Genomic DNA, 12,686 nt, shown 5'->3' with positions numbered 1-12,686 from the left:
AAAATATTGTCATTGAGCATGGGAATTATGCAGTTAAACAGGATAAATGAAATTAAACCTTTTCCTCTATTTTAAATATATATATATATATATATTTTTAACTTTGACACTAATTCTTAAATTATGTTCATTAACATCACTGGTATTCTGCTACTAAAATAAAATAATAAAGATTTTTTTTAATTAAATAGAATGAGAAAATTATGATTTTTTTTTCATAGATTTTTCTTAAATCTGTGCTAAAAGAAATTCAGAAGCAAATGATAGATATTAATAGGAAGAACTTGGCAATAGCCTATCGTTCATACTTGGCTTACCATTCTCTCTTGCTTTTGTAATATCCAATACAGCAGTGTTTCATGGTGTTCCAAAAAGAATGTGTACAGGTTTTTTTTCTTCCAAGCTCTTATTTAACAATTAGTTAACAAGAATGTATAGTTTTGAGGGTACTTTGACACTTGTACACAATTTTGAGAACCACTGGTTCTTGGAGTAGGAAAACAGAGTTTATATGTTAAAACATAAGCAGAGGGGTGCCTGGGTGGCTCAGTCGTTAAGCATCTGCCTTCGGCTCAGGTCATGATCCCAGGTGGGATCGAGCCCCGCATCGGGCTTTCCTGCTCTGTGGGAAGCCTCCTTCTTCCTCTCCCACTCCCCCTGCTTGTGTTCCCTCTCTCACTCTCTCTCTGTCAAATAAGTAAATAAAATCTTAAAAAAATAATAATAAACATAAGCAGAGTGCTGCAAAGATGAGCTTAATATTCACTTACATAAAAACTGTTTTGATATAGCTAAAACTAACATAAACATTGTATCTTATTTATACTTCAATAAAAAAAAATTGAATAGGTAAAAGTTGCTCTCATCCTGTATAGGATTGCTTCATTAATGTAAATAACATTTTTATTTTGTGACCTTACAGGAGCCCAGGCTTGTGTGCTCGTATTTTCTACCACAGATAGGGAATCTTTTGAAGCAATTTCCAGTTGGAGAGAGAAAGTAGTAGCTGAAGTTGGAGACATACCAACTGTACTTGTGCAAAACAAGATTGACCTCTTGGACGATTCTTGTATAAAGAAGTAAGATGCCCACTTTTGAGGGGGAAGTGGTAATTCTATCAAGTTAAAACCTGTTTTAATTTTTGCATAGATTTAAAAAATTTAGGACACCTTTTATAGAGACTGCCTTATCCTTAAATTTTCTGTGAGCTATTCTATGTGATTGGTTTGGGTTTAAAAAAAAGTTCACATGAAATCGTAAGTAGAGAAAATTAAAGGAAATAAATTTTGAAGGCCCTTGTAGAATTCCAGTTTTAAGTCTTATACCACAAATCCAGCTCTTGATGTTAAAGCAAATCTAGATATAGTAAGAATGTTAAGAAAAATATCCCTGTATGTTTTAATATCAAGAGCAAGTAGCTATCCTGTGTTGATGAGTTTAAAGGGGTAAGTAGTTCAGATTCATATTGTTTTGTGTATTCAGAAACATTATGCTCAAATATGTGAACAGAGCATATAGATAATTTCTGTCTGTACGGATTTGCCAACTTTGAAAATATTTGCTTGTTATCTTATTTTTGTGTGTGTTCTTATATTATCTGTGGCTGTATAACCAAAACTTAGTGGCTTAAAACAACAAAAATTTATTATTTCAGTTTCTGTGGGTCAGGAATTTGAGAGTGGATTAGCCAGGTGGTTCTGGTTCGGGTTTTTTGTGAGCTTGCAGTCATGATGTTGCCCAGAGCGGTCGTCGTGTAAAGGCTCAACTGGGGCTGGAGGACCCACTTCCAGGATGGCTCCCTCACTTGGCTCTTGTCAGGAGGCCTTAGTTCCTTGCCACGTGGACCTCTCCCTGGGGCTGCTTGAGTGTTGGCACAGCATGGCAGCTGGCTTCCCCTGTCAGGGGATTCAAGACAGGGCAAAGCAGAAGCCATAATGTCTCTTACAACCTCATCTCAGAAGTCACATTCTGTGCCTTCTGTGTATTATTGATCACACAGACTAACCTTGAATACAGTGTAGGAGGAGGCTACACAAGAATGTGAGGACCAGGAGGAAGGTGGGGGGTGGGGTGGAATCACCGGGAATGATTACAGAGCAGAGCTACTACAGTCTTAATAAAACTAAGACCAGGAGTCATAATAAAACTAAAATTAGGAGTCTGCCCCCATAGACACAGTTGTTAATATAATGACTTTGGCTTTGGCAGCAAAGTAGTTTCATAGCCAGTTACGAGTAAAGTAAGGAATGCAGTGTAAGATTTTCAGAGTGCAATTAAATTCAAATGTTTTTAAAAACAAAAGAAAGTTAATTTAAGTATTATATAAGGTGATATTTAGCCATTTTAAGGCTAGAGTTCAGTGACTATAGAAATGACAGTATAGTGGTGTTTATCCCCCGAGAATACTGAAAATCAAAAATCCTGTCTAAGCACTAAGAACATAGCTTTCAACTGGTCTGGAAGGTCTGACACCCCCACCCCCAACATGTATTCAGTAAATGTAATGAAAATGATTTTTTAAAACAAGCTATCAGAAAGTACCCTGATAAGTGCCTTTTTTTTTTTTTTTTAATCAATATATAGTGAGGAAGCTGAGGCACTGGCAAAAAAGTTGAAGCTAAGATTCTATAGAACATCAGTGAAAGAAGATCTGAATGTGACTGAAGGTAAACTGCCTTTTTTTTTTTTTTTTTTAAAGATTTTATTTATTTATTTGAGAGAGAGACTGAGAGAGAGAGAGCATGAGAGGGGGGAGGGTCAGAGGGAGAAGCAGACTCCCCGCCGAGCAGGGAGCCCGATGCAGGACTCGGCCCTGGGACCCCAGAATCATGACCTGAGCCGAAGGCAGATGCTTAACCAACTGAGCCACCCAGGCGCCCGAAGGTAAACTGCCTTTTAAAAAAAATTAATAGCAGGAAGTTTGTTTTATTCTTCTTATGTTTTTTCAGTTGTGGTTTCCAGAAATCATATATGTAATAAGAACAGAATTTTCTTCTCAACAATCAAGTAAAATTTAGAGGCATGATACTTCTTAGAGTCCTTAACTAAATTACCAATGACTTTGAATACTTGTTACTCTCTACAGAAAAACTTTGGTGGGTTTTTTTTTTGTTTTTTATCTTTAAAAATATAACTGTATATATATGAGTGTATATGCATGTATGTGTTGTTCATGCATACCTTTTAAAGTTACTGACTTGTTTAAGGACTACTCTATAGTGGATATTCCATTAGGTAGTTACAATGACCCTAATTTGTTGTTGTTGTGTGTGTGTTTTTAAAAAGATTTATTTATTTATTTGAGAGAGAGAGAGCAGGGGAGGGGCAGAGGGAGAGAATTATCAAGCAGACTTCCTGCTGAGTGCAGAACCCAGTGAGGGGCTCAGTTCCACAACCCATGAGATAATGACCTCAGCCAAAACCAAGAGGTGGGCGCCCAACTGACTGAGCCACCCAGGCACCCCAGATTGTTTTTTGGGGTTTTTTTTTTTTAAGTAATCTCTATCCCCAGTGTGGGGCTCAAACTTAATGACCCCTAGATCAAGAGTCCTATGCTTTACCGACTGAGCCAGCCAGGCACCCCTAACCTTAATTTGTTTAGTAACATTTCCTAGTTTAAGAAAGTGAGAGTACAGAAAGATGATTATTTTTCTCATTCCAGAACTGCCACTTATTTTATTAGATTGCAACTTGATTGTTGCTCAAGTGTCTTCTGCATAGTTTTTTTCACCTAAAGAAAGGAGACATCTTGGGCGCCTTGGTGGTTCAGTTGGTTAAGCATCTGTCTTCGGCTCAGGTCATGATCCCACGGTCCTGGAATCTAGTCTTGCATCGGACTCCCTGCTCAGCAGGGAGTCGTGCTTCCGCCTCTGCCCTTCTGCCCCTTCCCCCACCTCCGCTCATGCTCGTGAGTGCACACTGTCTCTCTCTTTCAAAAATAAATAAATAAAATCTTAAAAAAAAAAAAGGAGCCATCTTTTTAAGACTGAGTTAGCGTAGTGTTGCTGAATGTTGATCCCTATTCAAGTACCTAAAACTAGTGACTACAAGTATTATTTCATTTCTTTGCTAATAAAATGCCATATATATTTATTATGACCATTGTTCTTAGGTATTGCTCAAATAATTTTTTAAAGATTTTATTTATTTATTTGACATTGATATTTTATTAAATATTTATTTATTTATTTATTTATTTTATTTTATTTGAGAAAGAGAGAGCACAAGCAGGGGGAGTGGCAGGCAGAGGGAGAGACAGAAGCAGGCTTCCTGCAGAGCAGGGAGCCGGATACGGGGCTTGATCCCAGGACCCTGGGAACATGACCTGAGCCGAAGGCAGACCCTTAATTGACTGAGCCACCCAGGCGCTCCTGCTCAAGTAATTTTTAAAAGTTGAATTTTTTTCAACTAGATTGTATACTTCCAATTTAATTTTAAATGTGTTTAGTAAGGATGAATGAAAGAATACAAATATTTAAAAATAAGTGTTTTTAGCAAGTATACAGTATTACAGTGAGTGATATGAAACAACAGATTTTACATGCATAAATTATACTGACCTGGTAAGAATTTTGTTTTTGTTTTTATTCTAGTTTTTAAATATTTGGCTGAAAAATATCTTCAAAAACTCAAACAGCAAATAGCTGAGGATCCAGAATTAATGCATTCAAGTAGTAACAAAATTGGTAAGTACCCAAGAAATTTTAATCCCATGTTTACCTAGTAAATTTATTTTCCATTCATTATTATCATTATTTTCTTAACCATCTTTTAAAAAATTTTTTTAAATAGGCTCCATGCCCAACGTAGAGCCCAACTCAGGGCTTGAACTCAAAACCCTGAAATCAACACCTGAGCTGAGATCAAGAGTGTGTGCTTGGGGCGCCTGGGTGGCTCAGCCGTTAAGCGTCTGCCTTCGGCTCAGGTCACGATCCCAGGGTCCTGGGATCAAGCCCCGCATTGGGCTCCCTGCTCTGCGGGAAGCCTGCTTCTCCCTCTCCCACTCCCCTTGCTTGTGTTCCCTCTCTCGCTGTGTCTCTCTCTGTCAAATAAATAAATAAAATCTTTAAAAAAAAAAAAAGTGTATGCTTAACTGAGCTACCCAAGCACCCATATTTACTATTTTTTAAAAAAGATTTATTTATTTTAGAGAGAGAGAGCAAGTGGGGGGAGGGGTAGAGGGAGAGAGACAGACAGACTCCACACTGAGCGCAGAGCCTGATGCGGGGCTTAATCTCAGGACCGCAAGATCATGACCTGAGCTGAAATCAAGAGTTGGATGCTTAACCGACTGAGCTACCCAGGCACCCCTACTATTTTTTTTTTTAATATAATATGTTCATTTCTTTAAGAAATGTGATTAGAAAGTATTAGATCAGCAGTTATTAAACTTAATATCAGGTCTCAAATTAAAAGGTATATTGAGTTAAAAGGTTTTTTTAACTATTGAATTTTCTAAATCCATTTCTATATTAAGAGAGCAGAGATAAAGACTTTTTATAAAGATCTGTCCTCTGTATAAAGGAGGTCTTAACACTTTTTCTTCTGATTCTATACTTGTACTGTTTCCATACACTTTACTGATTTTTTTTTTTTAATGCTAAATGCCTACAAAGAAGTACCTGGCTGGGTCAGTAAGTTAAGCGTCTGCCTTCGGCTCAGGTCATGATCCTAGGGTCCTGGGATCGAGCCCCGCATTGGGCTCCCTGCTCAGCGGGAAGCCTGCTTCTCCCTGTATCCCCCTCCCCCCTGCTCGTGCTCTCTCTCTCTCTTAAGCTTTCTCTCTCTCTCTCAAGTAGATAAGTAAAATCTTAATAAATGAATAAACAAACAAACAAATAAAAAATAAATGCCTGCAAAGTCTAACATTTCCTGAAGAATAAGTATGTTGTCTCTCTATAACAATAACTGACTGACCATGTCTTGCTCTTTGTTTTGGCTTCTAGGAAGTTTAGATCCAAGTTTTCTGTTTCTAAAGCTTCTGTGTAGTCCCTTAGAGACTTCATATCTGTATTCTGTCCCCAACTCCCCCACTACATACATGTGATCACATACTTTATTTTCTTGACCTCTTTTAACTTTTTTTCCCCTTGGTTCTGGCTTCTTTTTTGTTGTTATTTTGCCATTTTTAGTGCATATGTTCTTACTGTCAGACACCTCAAATGCTCTGTGAAACAAAAATAGGACAGTTGTAATAAGCTTCTGTCTAGTCTTGTCTTCTGGGCTCCATTCTTGTCTCTTCCAGTTCACTGAGTAAAGCCCTTTGATAGATTCATATTGTGGAGAATATTAAATGCAGCTCTCTTCATTCTGAGATCTAAAGACAATATTGTCTATCCTTCTGTGTGGCCTTATGCCCCACTATTATTTATGTACCCCGTTTTTCAGTTCTGCCAGAGGTCTTGCTGTTTCTTAAACATTCTAGTAGTATCTTCTTTATTTTTGCTTATTTTGGTTCTTCCATCAGGAATGACCTCTCTCAGGGCTCCTGGGTGGCTCAGTCAGTTAAGCGTCTGCCTTCGGCTCAGGTCATGATCTCAGGGTCCTGGGATCGAGCCCCACATCGGGCTCCCTGCTCAGTGGGGAGCCTGCTTCTCCCTCTCCCTCTGCCTGCCGCTTCCCCGCTTGTGCTCTCTCTCTCAAATGAATAAATAAAATCTTTTTTTAAAAAAAAAGGAAAGAATGACCTCTCTCTTTCCTATCCCTGTCAAAGAACTATTCATTCCTCAAGGACTGTCTAGAAAGCTCTCTCTGCTCACTATGTATCTAGCTAGAGCCATGGCCACTCTGCTTTGCTTCTCAGCGAAGAGAGATGTGAGTCCAATGCACTACCAGCTGTCCAGTGCTACCTTTTTTATTAGCTTGTCCTTTCTTCTATAGTAGCTATAACTGGTCCTTCCTTGGACCCGTCTGTGGGATCTTGGGTCTTTTTTATGACACTTAAGCTAGAGGATCTATAGCATTTCTTATGTGTATTCCAGCTCACCTCACTTCCTGGATTGTAAGCTTGTTGTGGGCAGGAATTGGCCTTAGTCATCTTTGTATTGCTGACAGTGTCCCGGGCCCAGACTTTTGTGTATCGTGGGTGATAAGTAGTTTATAAATTAGAGATTATAGTTTAAGAGCAGCACAGTTTAGAATGGAAACTATAACAGTTAAAAGTTTTCTTTTAGTTCATCTTTTTACCTACTTATCACTTTAATTATCTGTAGACCATTTCGTTGTTGTTTTAGCCAAGATAGGAAAATCCTACATTACTGCAGCTTTTACATATGCAGTGTTTTTATTAACATAAAATCTCACAAATACTATTGTCAATACAAATTTGATATGCTTGAAATTATATGATGTAAAAGATAATAAGAGAAATTATTAAAATTATCAGATTTACTGTTTCCAAATTTCAGAAATAGATTGTTAATGAAAAGATGCGGAACAATGTGTACAGTTAATCATCATTTTGGTAATTAAGGGAGGAAAAAAGAATGTGTATGCATTTTTGCTTAAATATACATAACATATCTCTGGAAGGATGCATGAGAAAATTGTTAAAAGATGCATGCTTTAGGAAGGTAAACTAGTGATTTGAAAGGGAGACTTTAATCCCTTTTGTAACCTTTGAACTTTGACAAACAATGTGTACTGGCTATTAAAAGTAAATTCAGTGTGGGGAACCTGGCTGGCTTAGTTGGTAGAGCATGCAACTCCTGATCTCAGGGTTGTGAGTTCGAGCCCATGTTTACTTAAAAAGCGGGTGGGGGGAGGTAGAATTTACTTTATTTTAAAAAATATATGAAATGAAAACAAAAGCTTAAAATTGTAAATATTGAAAATATTACTGATTTACTAAGATGCTGGATGCACCATCTGTAATTGCTAACCCTGAGCTATATCAGTACCACTCTCTGTTTTCCCTCCATTTATACAGGTGTCTTTAATACATCTATTGGAAGTCACTCGGGTCAAAATTCAAGTACCCTTAATGGTGGAGATGTCATCAATCTTAGACCCAACAAACAGAGGACCAAGAAAAACAGAAATCCTTTTAGCAGCTGTAGCATACCCTAAAACATTTTAGGGAGGAAAAAAATTGAATTATATTGTGCAATTCAGTAAGAAATACACCCAGCTGTCATGGTATGTTACAAGTTTTTTTTTTTTTTTAGCAGACTTTGCACCTAATGGCTCTGTGAAAGTTGACAGACTTAAATATTGTTCTGCAGTGCTTTTCAGATGGAGTGAGATCTTTGGTGGAAAAATTACTGCCTTGTGGACTCATTTTAATTTTTTTACATCAGACGAAGCTTCTCCTGTTTTTGAAGGAATGCTATAAGAAATGTCAAAAACAGGTTTTGCTGAATTTTAAGTGCTGGAAAACATAAATGGAATGCCTGAATATATTGGTGCAGATTTTAATATTATTGGTCCATGAAAGATAGCAAGCATGGTATGTCTGAAATTGGTCATATAGCTTTTCTGGAAAGTAGTATTGAATCCAAATACATACAAAAAGATAATATTGAAAGGCAATATCTGTATGATGTAGAATGTGGAGGTCTGCATGCAGATATCTGGTACTGAAGTATACTGAAGGGATGTTCAGTATATAAGGAAACACAGAATCTAATTCATTCATTCATAAAATCATTTACACATTGTGTGTATGTTAAAAGTTTTTATTTTCAAGTAAGAAATTTCAGACATATATTTTGCAAAATGAGCTCAGATTTTAAAAGTGCTTTGTGCCAAAAATATCATACCTAATTTTTACAGTGCTTTACTATCAGAATTTATATTGTTTATAATATCTTTAAAAAGCAGTTTTCCTCTCTGACAGGGTAGATAAAAGAGGGGTATAAACGTTTTAATGCTAGAGTGTCTCCCAGGTGAGACTTGTTGCAAACTCTTTCTCCCATGTGCACCCATGAGCATGGGGAGCTGTGCCGGCCGAGCCCTTCCAAAGGTCCAGCGCCCCTGCGGTCGTTCTTGGGGTCCTGTGAAGTGTGCTGGTGCACCTGGCACCTTTTGCTGCTGACTGAAAATGCAATTTTGAACTTGTAAGATTATGCTAATGATTTTTTTAAATGCAGAAGAGACGATCTTTTATCTTAATCTGCATTGCGGATTTTATAATGCCCTGCAACTCTAAAACATCTTTTTGTTTACACATTTTTGTATGGTATTTTAAGATTATCACTTAAAAATTTCTATAAACTTCAGTTTGTATAGCACTTTCTCAAGAGCTCTGTCAGCACCAAATGCAAAATAATTTCTTTTAAGAACTGATTTTCATATGTAATCATGTGGCAGAGCATACATTTTGTGACTTGGGACAGTAGCTTTCCAACTAAGATAATTGCATGAACTCTGTTAAAAAGTGATTATCATTCATCAGTGACTTTGTTTTTAACCCCTTGCTATATACCTGGTTTTTACAGGATTTCAAAACCTGTAAAAATAACTTTTCTTGGAAAATGTGTGATGAAAGTTGTTTTTCATTATTTGTACTAAATGCATGTTGTATGTATTTCCTCTGTATGTTTTCTCTCTCTCTCTTTAAGTCTTCCATCTGCACCATCTGCATCCCTCTGTCCAGATTCATGTTGAGAAGATAATAGAATTTTCTGGGGCGTGTCCTTGCTAAATGGTCAAGAGTGAATGTTTGCTTTTCATAATATTGAAACAATCTGACATTATCGATTTTAAAGTAATATAAAATGTTCATTTTTCTGCCACCCGTTGCCTCCACTCCCATTGCTGGCAGTGGGTTAGGTGTTGGGGGGAAGCAACTCCATTCCTAACAATGGGTACCTGTTAATGATTCCTCTTTCCTTTTCTGCTCTGTTCAAATACAGTCTCTTTAATTTTTGCACAAAACATGCTTCGCGGCGAGTACTTTTGTGGTCTTTAGTAGCCAAAAAACAAATCATGTTATGTAATATGTTGTAGTTCTATTTCATATTAATTAAATGTATGTGGGGAAGAGATTGCTACTTTTCTATATAAAAAATAATCACCGTTGATGGTTTAAGTTCCCTGATATTTGTAATATAATTTTATGTATTTAGTTTTGTCCTTTTTTCTTTTTATAGGAACTGAAGAGAGATCTTTTGTTACCCATTTGAATTTTTATTTGCACTCGTGTATTTTAAACCTAACCATAATTGGTCATTTTAAATAACGAAGTAAGTCTGAAAATCAGTCACAGGTGATATGTTAAATACTTTCTCAATTTAATTCTAAAACCTCCAAAATTGACGTTAAATTCCCCCCACCCCAGACCCTTAATTCTTTTAAATAACTTTACTGTTAATTTGTAATGAATAATGGATACGAAAGAAAACACTGTGTAAGATGTTGTTTGTGCAGTTTGTGCTCTCACGTACTCTGCTACATGCTGGCTGGGGGTTAGTATACAGAGAGAGCTGTGAGGTAGCTGCCATATTGCCTGGTCCCTCAGCTCTCCTTCCTCTCTCAGTCCGCCTAGCGAATTGAATAGCTCACAGAGTAGCCCAGAGAAGGCAGTATCCGGTTGACCCTTGAACAACGCCAGTTTGAGCTACACGGGTCCACTTATATGTGGATTTTTTTACAGCACTGTAAATGTATTTTCTCTTCCTTATGGTTTTCTTAATGACATTTGCTTTTCTCTGGCTTACTTTATGATAAGAATACAGTATATAATACATACAACATACAAAATATTTGTTAATGGACAGCTTATGTTATCAGTAGGCTATGTTAAGTTTTGGGGGAGTCAAAAGTTATACTTGGATTTTCCACTGTGCGGGGGGTCGGTGCCCCTAGTCCCTGTGTTGTTCAAGGATCAACTGTATTTTAGCTTTATTAGTGCCATAAGATGGAATTCGTTGCCATTAATTTAGTACTTACTAGCAGGTGGGAACTGTACAAAATACCTTGCAAACAATAATTTAATCTTTACAACAATTCTGTGGAGGTGAGTATTATTATTCCTTCCCTTCTTTTCAAAAGAGGAGGAGAATGAAGAGCTGAGATAAGTTTGTCAAAGTCACATATTCGATAGCGACAAAGCCATTTTCTATCCCATTTTGTAACTATTATGTTTATGCAACCCAGACATAAAAAGATGTGCTATCTTCCATTATACTTTACAGTCTAATATATGAGTGGATTTGATACTGCTTTACATATGCAGTTATATTTTATGGAGGAATTACTACTGCTAAGAACATTTTCAGCTTATAAATGTTCTAACATAATATTGATTTCTTATTTGATGCATTTGTTTTAAAGAGAGAATTAAAATAATAAAGAATAACTATTTTTCAATCAAAAGTCTAATTTCTCATCTGAAATTATGGGGAGGGAAGTATGCCAAAAGAATGATTTAATCATATTTTAGTGTATATTTGATAGTTTCATCCAAAAAATTAAATAATTAAAAATATGAAGAAAAGCTTTTGAATTGGGGTTATGTACCAAAAAAAAAAAGAAATAAGTTAACCGTTCTCAAGTACATTATGAAAAGCTTATGTAAAGAGAATTCTGACCAGCCATTTTTAATTAAAGATCAAAGTAAAGGATTTAGCTTCGTTATATTGATTATTAAATGCTGCAATCATTTAATGAAGTAACTTAAGCAATCTTCATAAATGAAAATAAAATAAATAAAAAATAAATAAATAAATTTTTTAAATAAAAAAATAGGGGCGCCTGGCAGGCCCACTCGGTAGAACATGCACCTCTTGATCTCGGAGTTGTAAATTTGAGCCCCACTTTGGGTGTAGAGAATACTTAAAAATAAAATCTTGAAAAAAAAAAAAAAGAATGTTATCCATGCTGAATGCCAACTTGGATGCAGAAGTTGTCATAAAAAGGTTTTTTATTTTCCCAATTCTTCTATCTCATAGAATTCAGCTTTTCCTATATTCAAGTGAGAGATTGACTTAAATATATTTCTATTGTTTTTAATTGTTTAAGAGAAATCAAAGGCTGAATTTGCTTACCCCTTGGTTTTTGTATTGTAGTATGTGTGACTCCTCTATAATTCTTATATTCTATCTTTATGTTATTATTAAATGTGTACATATTTCATCTCTTCTAATTAAAATGTTACTCGAGTTTTTCTACTTTCAAAATTGTAATGAGAATACTTTGCTCTTCTATTAGATTGTAAGAAAAAATAACATGTCATACCAATCTTGAAATTTCCTAGTATGTCTTTTACACAGATTTATAAATCACACTAGTTAGAGCAGATTATAAACAAACACAGTTTAAATGTGTGATACTTACTGCTGAGAGAAATTAAAGGAGATTTAAATAAATGGATATATTATGTACATGATTGGAAAATTCAGTATTGTTTTGTTGTTAGCTCTTTCTAAATTGATCTATAGATTCAATGCAATTCCAATCAAAATCCCAATACGCTTTTTATTGGAAAGTTTATCTAAAAGTTATGTGATGAACCTAGGATAGCCAAAACAGTTTTGAAAAAGAACAGAGTTGAAGAACTGAGACTCCATGATTTTAAGACTCTCAGTATGGGTACAGTAAACAAGACACATAGATCATTGAAACAGACTAGATTCCAGAAATATACCCACACAAATATGGTCAAGTGATTTTTAACAAAGATTTCACAACAGTTCCATGGTGAAAGGGAAAATGTGCTGGAATAACTAGATATTTTGAATCTCATG

At 35.9% G+C, this 12,686-nt stretch overlaps 1 protein-coding gene across 4 annotated transcripts in view; it reads left to right on the top strand.

The window, feature by feature from the left end:
- Positions 1-12,328, top strand: part of RAB23 (RAB23, member RAS oncogene family) — a 35,812-nt gene extending 23,484 nt beyond the window's left edge. For 3 of the 4 annotated variants that reach the window (XM_081828463.1, XM_081828465.1, XM_081828464.1), the window contains exons 4-7: positions 923-1,079; positions 2,584-2,666; positions 4,593-4,685; positions 4,792-5,078. In XM_081828463.1, coding sequence (XP_081684589.1) covers positions 923-1,079; positions 2,584-2,666; positions 4,593-4,685; positions 4,792-5,060 — 602 coding nt within the window. In that variant the 3' untranslated portion in view covers positions 5,061-5,078. Of the gene's footprint in view, positions 1-922; positions 1,080-2,583; positions 2,667-4,592; positions 4,686-4,791; positions 5,079-7,927 lie in introns of those variants that run through there. The other variant, XM_081828466.1, reaches the window with a different exon arrangement.
- Positions 12,329-12,686: the final 358 nt, after the last annotated feature.

This window comes from Leptonychotes weddellii, chromosome 8 (assembly GCF_054177405.1).
Source record: "Leptonychotes weddellii isolate Sample4059 chromosome 8, ASM5417740v2, whole genome shotgun sequence".
NCBI lineage: Eukaryota > Metazoa > Chordata > Mammalia > Carnivora > Phocidae > Leptonychotes > Leptonychotes weddellii.
Note: the sequence above shows the minus strand (reverse complement) of the source record. Positions and strands in the feature narration are given on the sequence as shown.